Raw genomic sequence first — 17,583 nt, forward strand, 5'->3', positions numbered from 1 at the left:
GCGTTTGAGAGCGGCTGAACCACTCACCCGCAGCCCGCATAATTGCCTCTGAAATTCTGACTCGACCACCCGTGCCACGGGTTGACCCGCGGGACCCGCGGGTTACGGGTCGGCCCGCTCATCACTAGTGCTGCTTACTGTAGTAGCCTCTTACAAGGCCTGGTAGATGTTTGTAATCAGAGCACTTTTAATGTTGTGCTAAACTACATGGCCAAAATGATGGTTGGAGTTTGTTTTCCGTCTAGAGTTGTAATGGATGCTAGTAAAACCTCAAAAAACATAATTGCTATTTAATGTAAGTTCAGTGTTTGTCCTCACAACTAGTGTTAATACTTTAGCTACAATATGAGGACAACCCTGTTTAGAATAGCACTTGTTGCTGGGTTTTGTGTGTGTGTGTGTGTGTGTGTGTGTGTGTGTGTGTGTGTGTGTGTTTGTGCACGCGCGCGTGCATGTGTGTGTGTGTGTGTGTGTGTGTGTGCATGCTTGCAGATGTGTGTGCGTGCATGTGTGAGTGACAAAAACAAAGAGACATGGTCTTGGTTGTGTGTGTGTGTGTGTGTGTGTGTGTGTGTGAGTGAGTGAGTGAAAAAGACAAAGAGAGACATGGTCTAGTGGGTGTGTGTGTTTGTGTTAATCAGCCCTGCAGTACATTGTGGTGCTTTGTGGTGTTTCATTTCTTTTGACAGTTTCTAATTCACATGGAAGTGTTGGACAAACCAAAACAAACCCGGAGCTAAACAGGCGTAGCAGGGAAGCACCGTCATCAGCCATCGTGTGACGGTTGACATGTCACACACAAAACAGTCGTTATCTCTGCCAGGCCGGACCGCCGAAGGCCGGAGATTATGTTTTCGCCCCTCTCCGTCTGTCCACCCGTCTGTCCGTTTGTCATTCCTTTTTTTTTTTGCCCTTTTGTGTTTTCTTCAAAACACTCTTTTTGCTACTACCCCTACAGATTTTATCCAAAACTCGCACAAATCGGTTCAGATTAACTATGTAGTCATATGATCAAGATGATGTTCAGATTCCATTCCGATTGGCTACGATTGGCTTCCAAAATGTGGGCCCATTTTGCACAAAGTGCCACTAATTATGAACGCAGGGTCCGATTGCCAAGGCAGAACCGAAACCCCACATTTTTTCAAATCGGCCTCATGGTGGCGCTATAACCGTCCGCTTCACCCGACCTGGCGGAGTTCTGCGCTCAGAAGAGCGTACTTTTCCAGTTATGTACCTCAGACTGTCGGTGTGAAGGGCTTCCACAGAGTAGATGATGGGAATACACATCTGTTTGTCAGCCAACAGGGCTTGAATGAAAGGGAAGTTGAACCCTACATGGGCACAGTGGAAGGTTCCAACTAGGTTGACAATGATTAGTTACTTAGTGGCTGATGACTCAGTGTATGTAGAGCCTGACCGATGCCAGATTTATGTGCTGACCCCAATTCCGGAGAGTCCTACACCATCATTACCAATGTTTTGACTGATATTTTGTCAAAGAGTGTGTAGAAATCTTCTAATCAATTTCAAACACTTTGATTTTTAATGTTTCTCTTTCAGGACATTTAATTTATACGCAAACAAGTAAATATAAAATATACATAATGTTAACTAACTCTCTCTACTAGCCCTAAAAACTTTTACTCAAGTAACATGTTACTTATATTGTGGGTATTTTTATATTGTGGTATTGATTCAGTGCATTTCTCTTTTCCTTTTCTTCTTCTTTTTTTTCTCCTAACACTAAGGTGTACTTGTTTTGTTGCAGGTTTGAGACGTTGTCACCAAATCCTTGGGTGGAGCCAGCAGATCAACAACCACACATTCACCTCGGGGGCCGGGCATTACAGCACCACCCGAACCTGGGCACCTACACCCTAACACTCCCTGCTCACCAAGGAGAGAGGGAAGGAGGAGAGACTGAGGAGGCGGAGAGGGAGAGGACAGCAAACGGAACAAGGCGTCTCTTACAGGAAGAGGTGGAGGAGCTGAGAGGACTCATTCAGCGCCACAGAGACCAGGCGGTGAGTTTACAACCAATCATTCACTCATTATTGCTTCTCAAAAAAATCATTCTCAGTCACATATTTAACCCATTAAGACGGGGAACGCATTTGTGTCATTTTCTTTATTTATTTGGCTATTCAAAAATAGCAGATATACAAGCTCATAGCACGGCACCGAGTGCCATGCGATGAGCTCGTAGATCTGCTGTTTTTGAAAAATCGTGAAAATATGTAACTCAAAATCTTTGCTTTTGGCGGTCCCTGGAACTAAATATTTTACAAATGTTCGCTTTAAAAAAAAGATATTCAAGATATGCGGATCTATAAGCTGATAGCTACAGTATGAGCTTGTGTATCAGAATTTTTTTGAATAGCCAAATAAATCAATAAATGACACAGATGCGTTCCCGGTCTTAATGGGTTAAAGATGGTAATTAAGAAATGTAATTTACTAAAGCGAAAACTAAAGAAAGGAGCTTCCCTTTAAGCTAGATAAATGCACAGGGGTGTGTGTCTGTGTGTGTCTGTGTGTGTAAGTGAACAGTAATGACTCATGATGTGATTGAGTGCCACGGAGTTGAAGGTTTGAGCCCGGGGCTGTGTTCCCTTCACATGTGACTTATTTCTCTGGAATAGTGCACTCTATTGTGTAAAGCTATGGAGCTGTTGTTATAGTCAAGTTAGGTTTCATCACGCCCTCGAATAACACACAAGGAAACTTCTAATGAATAGTGTTATTATTTTATTAGATTTCCTACTGAAGCCTTTATACCTTCCAGTTCTTTTGGCTTTGTCTCTTTCCTGTAATTGACCCACATGTGGAGACACGATTTCACAACACAGGACAAGGTACCCGAGCCATTCCACTGCCAATGAACTGTAGACCGTCAGTACTGTAGGTGATGGCTGTCAGTTGGGGGGGATGCTATCTGAGGATAGAAACTAGGCATGTAACGATTCACTCACATCACGATACGATTTTAATCACGATACTAGGTTCACAATACGATTTTTCAAGATTTGAAAAAGATATATTTTTAAATGTATTTCTCTTATGCAAAACCAGTATTTTCTTCTCTTTTTCTTTTTTTTCTTTTTTACAATACTGTGTTTTCACTTATCCTCTTTTCAATACAGTAGCAAATGACTGAAAACTTTTTTTTATCAATTGTCTTACAAAGATCCAGTATTTTCTTCTCTTTTTTTTAACTCGCCCTCTGCTGTTTGCATCGCGATACATTTTTTATTTAATTGATTTCAATTGTCACCAGTTTGAATTGATTTTGATCGATTTACGATAAATTGTGACATGCCTAATAGAAACATATAGAGTCTGTATTGAAGACGAACTTTATTGAAGACACTTTTCGTCTCTGTCAGGTGGAAACTTCATATGTCCAAAACTGTTCCTTTTTTTTTATTACATTTTGTTTTCAATAAAATAATGTTCATAGCGCGGCACTATGAACTTGTAGATCTGCTATTTTAGAAAAATCTTGAACATTTGTGCAAATATTTGAATATATATATTTTTCAAAGGGAAATGTTTTTACTAACAAATCTTTGCTTCTGGGGGGGTCCCTGGAACATGTGACTTATTTCTCTGGAATAGTGCACTCTATTATGTAAAGCTATGGAGCTGTTGTTATAGTCAAGTTAGGATTCATCACGCCCTCGAATAATAAATAAGGAAACTTCTAATGAATAGTGTTATTATTTTATTAGATTTCCTACTGAAGCCTTCATACCTTCCAGTTTTTTTGGCTTTGTCTCTTTCCTGTAATTGACCCACATGTGGAGACACGATTTCACAACACACGACAAGGTACCCGAGCCAATCCACTGCCAATGAACTGTAGACCGTCAGTAGGTGATGGCTGGGGGGGTCCCTGGAACAAAATATTTTCAGGTGGGGGTCCTAGGCCAAATACATATCATTTTGGGAGTCCTTGACATGAAAAAGGTTTTAAGCAATATATAGCAACATACGTGTTTTTATTTCCAGAAAACTCTTAGGATTTAGAAGACATTTGTAGAATCCCCAGAAGCAAAGATTTGAGTTACAAATGTTCGCTTTAAAAATATATATATATTCGAAGAAAAATATTTCTCATTTTTCAAAAATAGCAGATCTACTCATGCTCATAGCACGGCACCAAGCTTGTATATCTGCTATTTTTGTAGCAATAGCCAAATAAATCTTAAAATGACACAGATGCGTTCCCGGATTGAATGGGTTAAGACTTGAGACACTCTGGCAGTGTTGTTAAGCACGGTCTGATAACTCTAATAGCTCACTGACAGGTGTCAGTGGCTCAGGAGGTAAAAGCGGCCCACTTATGGGAATGGGAAGGTCCTTGAGAGTCCTGCTCCTGATAGTTAGGATGGGTTAACTGGCAGAGGATGAATTCCAGGTATGTGCGAGTGTACTTGGCAAATACCCCGACAACAACGTAAACTGGTTTGTGCACTTTTACAGCTGCCTGTCACTTCATAGTATTGGCATGAGCTTTTCCATGGATTTATATTACCCAGCTGCAGGCTCTAGCTGCTCGCCTTTATTACGGAGTGACGCTTTAAGATGCCAGACTCTGGTCTCATTACTAGTAGGGCAGTCTGCCAAGTGAAGGAACAACAGCTATCTTATTATCTTATCGCTAGACATTACAAATGATGAGTCCTGTGCCAATTTCTGCTGTGGGATAGTTGTGTGTTAACCACTTAGACCCCAGGGTCTATACTTGGTCCTCTACTTTTTTTCCACTCACATCAAATATATATGTGCAAATGTTCGCCTATTTTTTGCTGAATGTTGTGCCTATTATGGCACGCCCAGAATGTGTTTAACTCATTAACTGAGTTAAAACATCATCTTTAGCTGCCCTTGCCAGCGATTTTGGCGATCGCCTCAAAAGACGCAGGGGGGTCTCGGAGAATCGGGGAGAAAAAGCGTGCCGTCGGGATAATCCGTTCCATAGTTATGGCCAGTTGAATGTGGCTTGTTTTCGCCAAAAAGCAACAGAAAGCAGAGAAAAAAATTACTTTTATAAATTCTATAATACTAAACGAAACCAGCTTAACTGTTGTGATCACGTGATTTCTGGTTGTACTCTTCATCATCATCATCATTATAATCATTCACAGGCTGCGGAAGAGCACCCTCTATCGTAAACCACTGAAAACACCACATGACGAGAATCTCGTTATTGGCAGGCAATGAGTTAATATCAGTGCAGCACCTCAAGTGGTTGATATTTGCACTGATAAGAGAGTTGGAACTCCCTGTTGTAACACATTGAAGTTGTCCTGAGCCACTGTTATGTTGCATGCGAGAGGCTCTGGGTAGGGTAGCTGTAAGTCATAAGGTTTTTGGTTAACATTGTGGGTGAATCTGTGGGTGAAATCAATGTTGTCATCTCTTGAACTGATAGGAGTGAAGAGGACAATGTTTCAGGGGAAAATGTCAACAATGAGAAAACCCTGTTGTCGTCGTACGACCAATAGCTGATACACAAGCTCACAACGTGTCGCAAGAGCTTGAAGATCGCACGCACGCACGCGCGCACGCACACACATACAATACAGTATATATATATATATGAAAGTTTAGTAGTTTCAGTTTTTTAACCACTTAAACCCTCTAGACTCTACACTAGTAAACTGGACCTGATGAGCTGGCTTGCTTTTTTCCATCTACACCAATTCACCAAATGTCTTTGCCAAAAATAGGCGATCTACAAGCTTGTAGATCTGCTATTTTCCGCTAATGTTCCCCCCAGAATATGGATGCTTGGGTTCAAGTGTTTAATATTGTTTTTGAAAAGCTGTTTATTTATTTTTTACATCTTCGCCTGCTTTGGAAATGTTTTTTTAATGACATTTTCCCCCTCTTCTTCTTCTCCTGGCAGGTAAACGAAGGCCACAGAGACGTCGACACTCCGACGGCCGCGTTCCCACGCCTCTCCTCCTCCAATCAGGAGCCAGGAAGCCCCGTTTCCAGGACACAGTCCTGCTCTAACGGCCGACCGGAGGACAACAAAGCGGAGCGCCGTGGCTCTGAGGTGACAGACAAACAAGGAAGTCCACCTCCAGTGGAAGAGATAAAGGACGGGGTAGCGGTGGCATCTGCCCCGGCCATCAGTGTCAACTCTTCCTGTGCAACAGGGAGTCGACGTCACCACCGCCACGATAAAAATACAGAACAGGAAGCCGTCAGTGTCTCTGCTTTGCACACCACCGCCCGCGGCAGAAAACACAGAAAACGAACCACAAAAAAGCACGGCGGCGCAAAAAACGGCGCAAACGACCACAAGGAGACTTCTGAGGCCGCTGTAAGGAACCCCGCAGAGAATACAGGAAGTAACGCTGGGATTGTAGGAACTCCGTTACCCACAGAGCCTTTGGCTGTGGCTGTGGAGGAGGAGGAGGAGGAGGAGGGGTCGACGAGGAGAACTGCAGGAGGAGGCGGTCCAGGGGAAGAGGGAACTCCGATCCCCTCGAAAGCATTGTCAGGGCCCTGCGGCGGAGAGGGGAAGTGGGATGGTTGGAGGCCGGTTGTCGTGGATACTGCCACCACCGCGGTAGAAAAACAGGAAGGAGTGAGCCTGAAACTTGGCCTCGGCGCTTCCGAAGGAGAAGCAGCAGAGACGTTGACAGAGACAAACAACAAGGCAGACGTTAGACCTGCTCGAGAAGGGGCTCAACAGGGCCCTGCCTCTGGACACCCGGCAACACAAAGGAGAGGTGAGTTCAATGCTGTCACTCTGCCGTCACTTCCACTGCACTGGAATGGGGCTGAAACTATTGATTGGTTTCTTTTTTTTTGTGGTTATTATATTGATAACTTTTTAGATTAATCAAATCATTGAGAAGCATTTTTTTGAATTCTCTAAAATATATGAAATTTATATATCAAAGAAAAAATTGGAATATATGTTTTTAAATAACTGACTGAATCTTAGGTGTACAACATAGCAAGTGTCATACATTGTATTGTTGATGTGCTCACTCACACTGATGGCTATTTTTGCCTAATTTTCAATATTTTGATAAAAACCTAAGCTCTATATTCTGAAAGTACTCATTGCTATAGAGCGTTTGTTCAGTAACAGGAGTCTCCATCTCTCTCCAGCTCTTCTTTATTAAACAGAAAATGCATTTTCAGGTCGGGATACTAATTGTATCCAATCAGGATGGAGAACAGGATACAGGTTAAACCAGTGCAATTGGAAGTGATGACACAAAGAAATGAGCAGACACAATTGGAACTGGAACACAAAAATGAAGCTGAAATGTTGTCACCTACCTGAAAATGTATTTTGTGTTTATCAAAGAGCTGGAGAGACAGGGAGATCCCTGTTATTACTGAACAAACACTCTATAGCAATGGATACTATCACAATATAGAGCTTTAACCATTTAACAAAAATCTTTTTGTTTTAACCAAAACATATCACTTACCTTACCTTTAAGACCGCTCAATATACTGGTTGAGTTTAGCTGTGTCAAGAACCTGCTGGTTTACTTTAAAAATAGACGGTAGAATGAAGTTCCCAGCAGGAAACTTAACAGAACATGAATAGAGTAACAGATTAATGATAATGACAATGAACTTTATTTATCGTCTCTGTCGGGTGGAAACCTCATATGTCCAAAACTGTTACTTTTCAGGATTCAAATTCAAAAGTAGCAAAAGTAGCTGATCTACAAGCTCAAAACGCGTCGCTTCGCGCCACGTTTCGCGCCACGTTTCGCGCCACGTTTCGAGTTGTGGATCTGCTGCCTTTGATGCTTTTGTGTGACGCTGTAGTATGATCGAGTAGGGCGTTAATTTACAAACAAACACACAAAGTTAGAATATGGAGATAAAAGGTTTTTGTCAGACAACTGGAGGATGGAGGAACGCATGCCCCTCCGGTTATGTAATACCCATTGTACCCGTTGTCAGAGTACTTGAGTACGGTGCAGTACCCGTTATCTTAGTATACTTGGAGGCCGATCTATGACGTCAGTTACTATGACGAGATTGACGACATATTGATGACATCAGGGATCTCCATGCGGACACAGACAGATTGTCAGGTTGATATTGTCGCTGTCGGGCAGAAACCTCTTATCTCCATCGCCCTTATTGATCAACAACAACACAACACACACTGTGTCCTCGTGACACACGCAGCACGTTTGAAGTCAATCTGTCACACGGTGTGAGAGTTTTGCACGACAGATACACACACATTCAGACCCAGATTCTGTTTTCTTTTTGTTGATAGACAGCACTTTTCATTCATAAGACTGCAGCTACTGTGTAGTAAAAAATAATAATAATAAATTAAAATAGCTTAAAAACAAAACAAATAATAGAATTTAGAGTAGGATACAACTTGTTGAACAAAAGCCTTTTGTGGGGCTTAATCACTTGAACCCCAGCATCCATATTATAGGTGGGAACATTAGCCAAAAATAGCTGATCTACAAGCTCACAGCCCATTCGCAACGCAATGCGTTGTGTGAGCTTGTAGATCGGCTATTTTTGGGTAGACGGGCAAAAGCGATCCAAGTACGGTCTTTTTCTCTAAGAATAGAGTGTTTTAAGTGTTTTAACGACTTCCATCTCCCTCTCATCTGCAGCCATGGGACAAGCACAGTCCCAGGACAGCCAGTCCGACCAGGGGGAGACGACCCAACCTGACGCCGGAAACCAGAGCCCTCAGCTGGGCCAGCAAGGCAGCCCCAAGTCCCCGGGGACGGAGGGGAAGCCCCGGAGGCAGTTATGGAGGGACGGGAGCGACTTGGGAATCGCACCGGACTGGCGCGAGAAGGAGCCGGTCTCGCAGACCGTTTGGTACGACGGCGGCGGCGACGTCGACTCCGAAAACGTAGACCTGCAGGGGCAGACGAGCGGACAGAGCAAAGAGCGCGGCGGCCAGAGCTCCGTGCTACTGGACGTTAACACTCAGCAGCCATTCCAGCACGGTCTGTCATCGGCTGTCAGTCAGCCCCGTGCTTCTGGAACGCAGCCACAGCCGTCACATGGGCCCGGCGCACAAAGACAGGAAGTCCACAGAACACAGCAGCGGGAGGAAGAAAGAGTGGAGGAGGAGGAGGAGGAGGAAGGGGGAGGAGAGGAGGACGGGCGAGCGGGAGGAGGGCCGGGCAGAGAGGTCGAGGGAAGCAGACAGGCACTCGATAAGGACAGCAGAGCGAGGGCCAGCAGAAACAGAAGAGAGAGCGCAGAGGCCGAGGAGAGAGAAGAGGAGATTGGGGACGAGAAGGGAGGGAGTGAAGAGAGAGGAGAGGAGAAGGAGGGGAGGAGGAAAAGGAGGAGAAAGAGGGGGAAGAAGGGGGCCAGGGAGGCCAAGCTTAGCTCCAGCTCCAGTGTGGAGTCACAGAACCAGACAGACGCACAGAGCCACACTGAGACAGAGAGAGAGAGACAGGCTGAGGGAGGAGGAGGGGGAGGACCTCGGCCAGGGAGAATGAGACAGGCAGAAGTGAGACAGACAGACACGGGGGCTAAAACAGGAAGCGTTGAGTCCCAGGCTCCCAGCAGCACTGAGTCAGTGTTGAGAAAGGAAGCTGACGCGTGCGGCATGCATCTGCCCAGCCAGACGGAGGGCAGGGACTCTCCTGGACTCGCTCGCAGTCTTTCAATTGCAGACCCTGCGGGCGCCGTACCAGAAGTTGGTCAAACTGGCAACAACGGAGGAATGGAAAGTACAGAAACTGTGGTCGCAGGAGCGTCAGAATCGGAGGAATTACCGCCTCATGATGCTGTGGAACCCGTGGAATGGAAGGACAACGACATCAAGCCTGTGGAATTGGGAACATTGAGTAGCGATGCGGAATCCATCCGTTTAGCAGAATCCAAGGATTTTACTGTAGCTGATGAAAAACTAACGCAGATGGAAGCTACTGTCTATCAGGAGGGACTTCCTCTCAAACCTTTTGGTCACGGCGAACGCACGAAAGGTAGGAACCTCACTGAACCTCCAGAATTTTCGAAGCTAAGTTTGGATTTAGTAGATTCTACGGAGCCTACAACGTCAGCAGGGACTTTGGGATCTATACTTGAAACTGTGGATTATGGGGAAAGTCCTGAATGTAACGCGACGGCGGCATGCGCTGCGAGCCCTGTCAGCCCCGTACGACCTGTGGAACATGTGGAATGTGTGCAAACGGGAGCCGTGAGATGTGAAGAGCGTGTGGAAGCAGCAGACGGCCTACTGTTTGAGGGAACAACGGATGCTTCGCCGATGTTTCCAAAACAGGAAGGAAGCGGCGAAACGAGTGGAAGGGAATATCCAGAGCATTGTTGTTCAGCCGGCGGGTCGCTCAGCGCCGGACAGAGCGAGGGGAACGCGAGCGAGGGAAAGACAAAAGCAGACAGAGAGAGTGAGGTGGGAATAAGAGAGGGAACTGGGGAGGGGAAACAAAATGAAGAGAGAGCTGGCGAGGAGAACAAAGGGATGGAGAAGGAGAAAGGTGAGGAATTACTTGTCATAGACACGAAGGAACGTGAGACGGGGAGAGGGGAGGAAATGGGTAAGGAGTTGAACTTCACGGAGGCCGAGAAAGAACAGCGCTACGCCGAAGAGCTAGCTGCCACATCAGTAGCCGTAGTGACCGTAGCCATAGCATCAGCCATTGCTAACATAGAGCTGGCTAACCTGTTTGCGGGTAACAACCCCGACGCAGGGTTAGCACAGGCAGTCACAGAGCAAGCTAGCGTCCCACCACTGGTGAACGGCCGACAGGTTGACTCAGAGGTACCGGCTGAGACAAAGAACCGATTAACAAATGAGTCACATGCTGGACTAATGTATCCTGATGCTGGGCAGGTTGTTGAATCCGATATTGCGATGTTGACGACGAGGTCAGGCAAAGAAGAGACACTGGCACATCGTACAGATACTGTAACATTGTTGTCACACAGCGACACACAAGACACAAAGGATAACGCACTGCCGTCACAGAAGGAAAGCCAGCTTCCAGCGCGGTCAGACTCACCGACACACGCTGGTTTCACAGAGCAGGCCGGTGCCGAATCGTCAACGAAATTGTACATCATGTTGTTGGAACAGCCTGACACCGAGGCAATTAGTCCCGTAACAATCCCAGAAGATCAACTCCCAGTATGTTCAGATAGTGAAGTAGGCAGAGAGGCATCAGGCACCTCAGCACAGGCTACCGTCGCAACTTTAACAAATGACGCTGTCACGGCCGAGCCAGACGGCCACGATGGCACGGTGCAGGAAGACGACAGCCCACGGCCTTGCCCCGTGGTAGACACGGGACAGGACCCGCCGACCGATCGGACAACCGGAGAGCGTAACGCAGACACCCCGGTGTCCCCCAACGACAAGACGGAGACAGAGGGCCGAGGAGGAGAGATGGCTGAGGATGGGCTAGGACCACTGTTAGAGGAGAACCACAGTCACACACAGTCAGAGGTAGAAGGTAACCTCTGCACCTCTGCGTCCGACTTTACTACTGAGAGCGAGCTGGGCCACCAGGTGCACACAGGGGCAGACCACAACGTCATAGACGTTCACAACTCCGTCTGCAAAGGAGAAGCGATGGACGCGGAGGAAGAGCGGGGCGCAGGTGTCGTTAGCCGTGAGTCCGAGGAGTGTAAAGGTGACGTGGTGCACCCACCGCCACCGCGCAGATGGAGTGAGAGCAACTTTGGCGATTTTGCACACGTCGGCGATGTTGAACCGCCCCCCCAGCCACTAGCGGGGACGGGGCTGGTCGTCAGCGACCCTGTGGAGGTTGATAGCGGTGGTGGTGGTGGTACGTTGTGGTGCCAGGCTGACCAGGCCAGTGCTGTGGATAGTATGGACGATATGTCTCCAGGCCTACAGACTTTGGATACAGTGGACGGATGGAAGGAGAGAGAGAGAGCCAGAGTCGAGGAGGAGGAGGAGGAGGACGGAAGCAAGAGCTCTCAGGAAGGTAAATGGTTTATTAGATCAATTACAGCTCTAATCAGCCCTAATGAAAACCCTAATGTCTCTCTCTACTGTGAGTGTGTGTGTGTGTGTGTGTGTGTGTGTGTGTGTGTGTGTGTGTGTGTGTGTGCGTGTGTGTGTGTGCGCGTGTGTGTGTGCGTGTGCGTGTGTGTGTCTCTCTCTCTCTCTCTCTCATCTATTCCCTCTCTCTTCTACACTGTAAAGTCCTGTGTGTTAATTCAATGCTGAGAGTGTAAGAATGGATTCTTTTGGGTAATTTTCTTATACTCTCAGAGTTAGATTACTTTGTATTTTTTATTCAAACTGACTCACTCACATACGGTACATTCATAAATGTACAGTGTATATATGCATGTGGTTCTCTTGAAAAGAGAATAAAATGTCCACAGCCTACAGTATATACCAAGTCAACTGGTGCAGACTCAAAGATATAACCTACAGTGCTGGCTCTCGATATGGGGTCTGAGGAAACCCAGGGGTCCTTCAGGGGGTACAAATGGAATTGTACACTCTCACAGTTATATTAACACAAACTGGGGTCCTTGAAATGAAGCATCACTGTCTGGTCTATAGATGCACAAACAAAAGTCCACACTGACAATCTGACGATTCAAACACTTTGTTGTCTTCATTTCTTTGAGCAGTTTTCGTCGTTGGCACTGTGTCACACTGCTTACGAAAACTGCATCGTTGCTGTTGGACAGAAACGTTGTATCTCCATATTTATCTAAAATATTTTTTTTAATGTATTTTCGTAAATTAATGCCCTAGTTTACCAGCCAATCTATAGCTTGCAGATCGGCTATTTTCACTATTTCCAAAGATTTCCGCTCCGTTTCCTGAAAAGTATTTTTCAGGTTTTTGCAGATACGAGTTTTCTGCCCCGACAGCAGCGTGCTCCCAAAAAAAAAAGAAAATCAAGGGAACAAAGTGTTCCCTGAACTTATTTTGGCAGTATATCTACGGAAGCAGGAATGGCATAAAAGCCATAAAAATAGCCGCTGAGCAAAGCCTCAGTGGGGTCATTGGACAGAAACACAATGGCTTTGTATTGTCCCTCTGTGTGCTGTGATATTTAGTGACCCCTGTAGTCCCCGTCGGCCCCCAGCGCTGCACTCTTTGATAATCTGATGATTGTTCACAACCAATCAATGAGGGGAAACCATGAGGCCCTGCAGGCTAATCTCATTAAAGAACATCATAATGATCGCGCGTGTGTGTGTGTGTGTGTGTGTGTGTGTGTGTGTACTGGAACTAAGTACATGTACTCAAGTACTGGAAACATTTTTAGGTTATGTTATTCTGCATAATGAGTACTTCTACTTTTGGTACTGGCAGTATTGATACTTTTACCTAAGTAAAAAAAAATTGTACCTTTTCCACTGTGTGTGTGTGTGCGCGTGCGCATGTGAGAGAGAGTGAGAGAGAGTGTGAGTGAGAGAGAGAGAGAGAGCGAGAGAGAGAGAGTGTGTGTGTTGCTGAATATCTTCGGGCATTGCCATTTGCTCTTTGTGTGTCCACGTGTGTGTGTGTGTGTGTGTGTGTGTGTGTGTGCATGTGTGTATGTGTCAGTTGTGTTGACTTAACTCCACTGTTTGTTTGGGGCACGGTATCCAGGCAACATGATGTCATCAAGACTTACAGTAGACAGTGAACTAGAGGCAGACTGAGAAATGGTGTGTGTGTGTGTGTGTGTGCGCGTGTGTGTGTGTGTGTGTGTGTGTGTGTGTGTGTGTGTGTGTGTGTGTGTGTGTGTGTGTGTGTGTGTGTGTGTGTGTGTGTGTGTGTGTGTGTTTCTTTGACTCTGTACTGTATGTACAGTATCATATATGCCATGTATATGTTGGGAAGGTGACTGTCTGTCTGTCTGTCTGTCTGTCTGTCTGTCTGTCTGTCTGTCTGTGTGTGTGTGTGTGTGTGTGTGTGTGTGTGTGTGTGTGTGTGTGTGTGTGTGTGTGTGTGTGTGTGTGTGTGTGTGTGTGTGTGTGTGTGTGTGTGTGTGTGTGTGTGTGTGTGTGCATGCGCGTGTGTGTGGCTGTGTGCGTGTGCGTTAAGGATCGTGATGTTTAAAAATTAAAGATTTTCAAAAATAGCAGATTTACAACAGCGCAGTGGTTTAAAGTGTTTTTTGGCATTGGCCAAAAATAGCAGATTAGCTATGTTTGGCAAAGACGTTTGGTTTAGACCAGTGGTTTTTCAACCCTTTTCACATCAAGGTCCATTATTTATTCGGCATTTGAGCCACGGACCACCGTTTGATGACATTTAGACTCTCAGACCCAAAACCTTGAATATTTTGTTGGCATAGGATGAGATTTTGTCCACAATTCCATGCTGTATTTGTATATGTACTGTGTTGGTACCATAGGAGAGATAACAGGCAAACGTTGATCAAAAAAACTATTCTTCTACACTCTAATTGTGTAGACTTCTTGTAAATTAAGTAATGCAGATGTTTAACAATAATTGAACTCTTGAGAGTAAAATGAAACCAAATGGACCCGTAAGGTCCATTTTACTCTCTCAAGAGTTAAAGCTCTATAATGGTCCATTTGGTTACCAACTCTCCATCATTTAGCTGGGGACCATTTGAAACCCCCTCAAGGACCACTGGTGGTCCCCGGACCAGACTAGAGGGTCTAAGTGGTTGAGGGGGAAACAAGGCTTTGCATTATCCCTATAAACCCTACTCCTTAGGTATGTTTCACTTTCATTTTTCCTTGCCTGGCCAGGGACCCAGGGACAAAATGCTTTGCTCTGAAACGTCAGCTGATCAACAGACTTCTAGGAATGCTAACATCTATAGAAAATGCTAACAGCTGCTCTCCCCTTTTGTTATACAACAAGAACAGTTATCAAATGTATCGTTACCACTAATGACTCGTCAACGGCCTGTCTAAGACGCTGAATACCTGGAGCACAAGGTGAGAAGGGCCAGTAGACAGGCCACAGAATTAATATTTAAATGTCTCCCTACATAAGTTAGAGATGTTTATAACAAAATCTATAACGGACAGAAATGTGATGAATTTTCATTTCATCCAAACTTAATGTCTGTAATTAGAGATGTAGTGGTATCTTGAGTACGTAGACACAATTATCATATTGGCAGGCCAACTTGATACTAAGTGTACTAAAAAATGACAAAATGCCACCTATTTTCTTATAAACACTATATGGGTCACTTGACTTCTGTTAATGTTTGCTAAACAAATACCACACTAAAGGGACAGTAGTTTTTTTTTTGTCACAGTGCAGTGAATTTACTGTTCTGAATGACCAACCAAGTAGAGAGACACTCTCTATGTAAACTTTAAAAAAAAAAATTACATCATTGCCTTCACTGCCTTATGTAATCGACGGACATATCTTTGTCAAAATATTTGTCACTCAAACCTGTTCACAGAGGCTATGTCATCTATAGCAAGCTAACGCCCTCAAGCTACTGTGACAGCTATTTAGTGCGAGACAGACAAGTTGATGAAGAGATCAGACGACACCGTTGTTGCCATGTCTGCTTGTTATAAGCGACTTTGGGCTTTTTTTCCTGTAAACTTTCTTGTAAATATTGGTGGTTGTGGGTTGTCTTTTTTGGGGCTTGTTTCTAAAGTGTAGTTGCTTATTTGTATGAAAATATTTTCATGTATTTGTCCACGAATCCCCCCCCCCCCCCCCCCCCCCCGCCCCCATCTGAAAATATTTTGTGTCCATTACAAGATTTGTGTTGCTAAAATGTTTCAAAAACATTCCAAACATTTTTAGATCTGTGAAATGGGAGATCTACAAGCTTTTCAAATAAGTAGCCGATTCATTTGGGCTACAAGTCGCTTCTTTTGGGCTTGTTTTCATAGAACCTTGTTGCTTGTTTCTCTTGCAAAATCTGGCAACACTGGGTAGCACTGGGAGTGAGGCGGGGCTACTACATGTTGACAACAGTGTGTGGGTGTGCGTGTGTGTGTGTGTGTGTGTGTGTGTGTGTGTGTGTGTGTGTGTGTGTGTGTGTGTGTGTGTGTGTGTGTGTGTGTGTGTGTGTGTGTGTGTGTGTGTGTGTGTGTGTGTGTGTGTGTGTGTGTGTGTGTAGCCTGGGTGTCACTGCAGAGTAGAGATGCAACAGGTAATAGAACTAATCGATTTCATCCATTGATACCTCGCGTTGTGAGCTTGTAGATCTGCTATTTTCACCATTCTTGCATAAAACTGTTGTGCGACAAAGTATAAAATAATAAAAGTGGTTTATCGATTCGTTGATATATATATATATATTTTTTTTAAACACGTTTGTAAAAATAATCGCTACGAAATTAATCCATAGGTGCGCCTGCGTTTTCATGACTTTTCTACTAGGCAGAGCAGAGATGACAAGAGTCAGAGGAGAGTGCATGATTGTTTGCTGGTATTGATTCAGAATCAATATGTATTGAAATTGTTACATTTGTGACCTTACAGACAGAGAGAGAGAGAGAGAGAGAGGGGAGAGAGAGAGAGAGAGAGAGAGAGAGAGAGAGAGAGAGAGAGAGAGAGAGAGAGAGAGAGAGAGAGAGAGAGAGTATAGTTCAAGTGTTTAATCACATATATCTCATGTTGTGTGAATAGCAAACAAAAAAAGGTTGCTTTCCAGTCTGTAAAAACACTTAAAGAAGAAAGAAAGAAAAATAAAACCCAGCAATAATTTACATGGGCAACCAGAAAGCCAATTACATTTTTGATCTTTTTATTTTTGTATTGTTACTTGCCCCAGGCTGTCGGGCAAGCGTTAGTAAAAGGCTGCACATCCCCCAGCTACAGTATCCCGCCTGACAACACAAATCAGTCTATAGTTTTGACTATTTGTGTCACTTGCCAAAAAGTTATTGCAGCTTTTATCTGTTGACTGAAAGGTTGTTTTTGCCTCAAAATGACTTGATTTCATTCTTGAGGGTTATATTTAAACTATTATAAACAAATAGCCCACCCAATTAAGCAGCCCTGTCTCATACTGCCACAAAATGGCTGTATCCTTGGACATTAGTTGCTCTCTGTCGCCATCTAGTGACGGCTGCATATAAAATGGGGTACCACCCCAGGCACTATCAAGGTACCATGATGACTGTATGTCATGTTAGACATTTAGCAGATACTCTTATCCAGAGCTAGGTCTAGAGGAAGTGCTAGGTCAGTCATTGGGTGTAAAGGTGGCATCAACAAACGACAAGGGAAAAACAATTTAGTGCTTCAAAGTAAATAGGATGCCAGGTAAACTTAACTTAAACCTAACATCTGTCTAAATAACATGCATATCGTCTATCCCAATATTTAGTAAATGAATTTCCTAGTGCGGCATACTACTATAGTGTCACACAAAAGTAGCAAAATAGCAGATATACAAGCTTGTAGATCTACTATTTTTAGATCTACTATTTTTGCTATTTTCTTTTATTTGAGTCCTGAAAAGTAACAGTTTTGGGCATATGACGCTTCCACCCGACAGCAACGATATGTGACAAGTAACCAACACATACTAATCTCTCAAGACAGATTCAGAGATCCACAAATTCAAAGAATTTGCCTCTGGGTTCCCAGATTGCCGACATACAAATGCATAGTGCAGTATAACCAGCATC

At 44.6% G+C, this 17,583-nt stretch overlaps 1 protein-coding gene across 7 annotated transcripts in view; it reads left to right on the top strand.

Annotated features, from left to right (window-relative positions):
• The window catches only part of LOC308091366 (uncharacterized protein), a 178,131-nt gene that overhangs the window by 77,593 nt on the left and 82,955 nt on the right, over nt 1–17,583 (top strand). For all 7 annotated transcript variants that reach the window (XM_080436929.1, XM_080436932.1, XM_080436930.1 and 4 more), the window contains exons 8-10: nt 1,772–2,027; nt 5,918–6,752; nt 8,640–11,966. In XM_080436929.1, coding sequence (XP_080293055.1) covers nt 1,772–2,027; nt 5,918–6,752; nt 8,640–11,966 — 4,418 coding nt within the window. The remainder of the gene's footprint in view (nt 1–1,771; nt 2,028–5,917; nt 6,753–8,639; nt 11,967–17,583) is intronic.

The sequence above is a fragment of the Gymnoscopelus braueri genome (assembly GCF_963280865.1).
Source record: "Gymnoscopelus braueri genome assembly, chromosome: 9".
Classification (NCBI taxonomy): Eukaryota; Metazoa; Chordata; class Actinopteri; order Myctophiformes; family Myctophidae; genus Gymnoscopelus; species Gymnoscopelus braueri.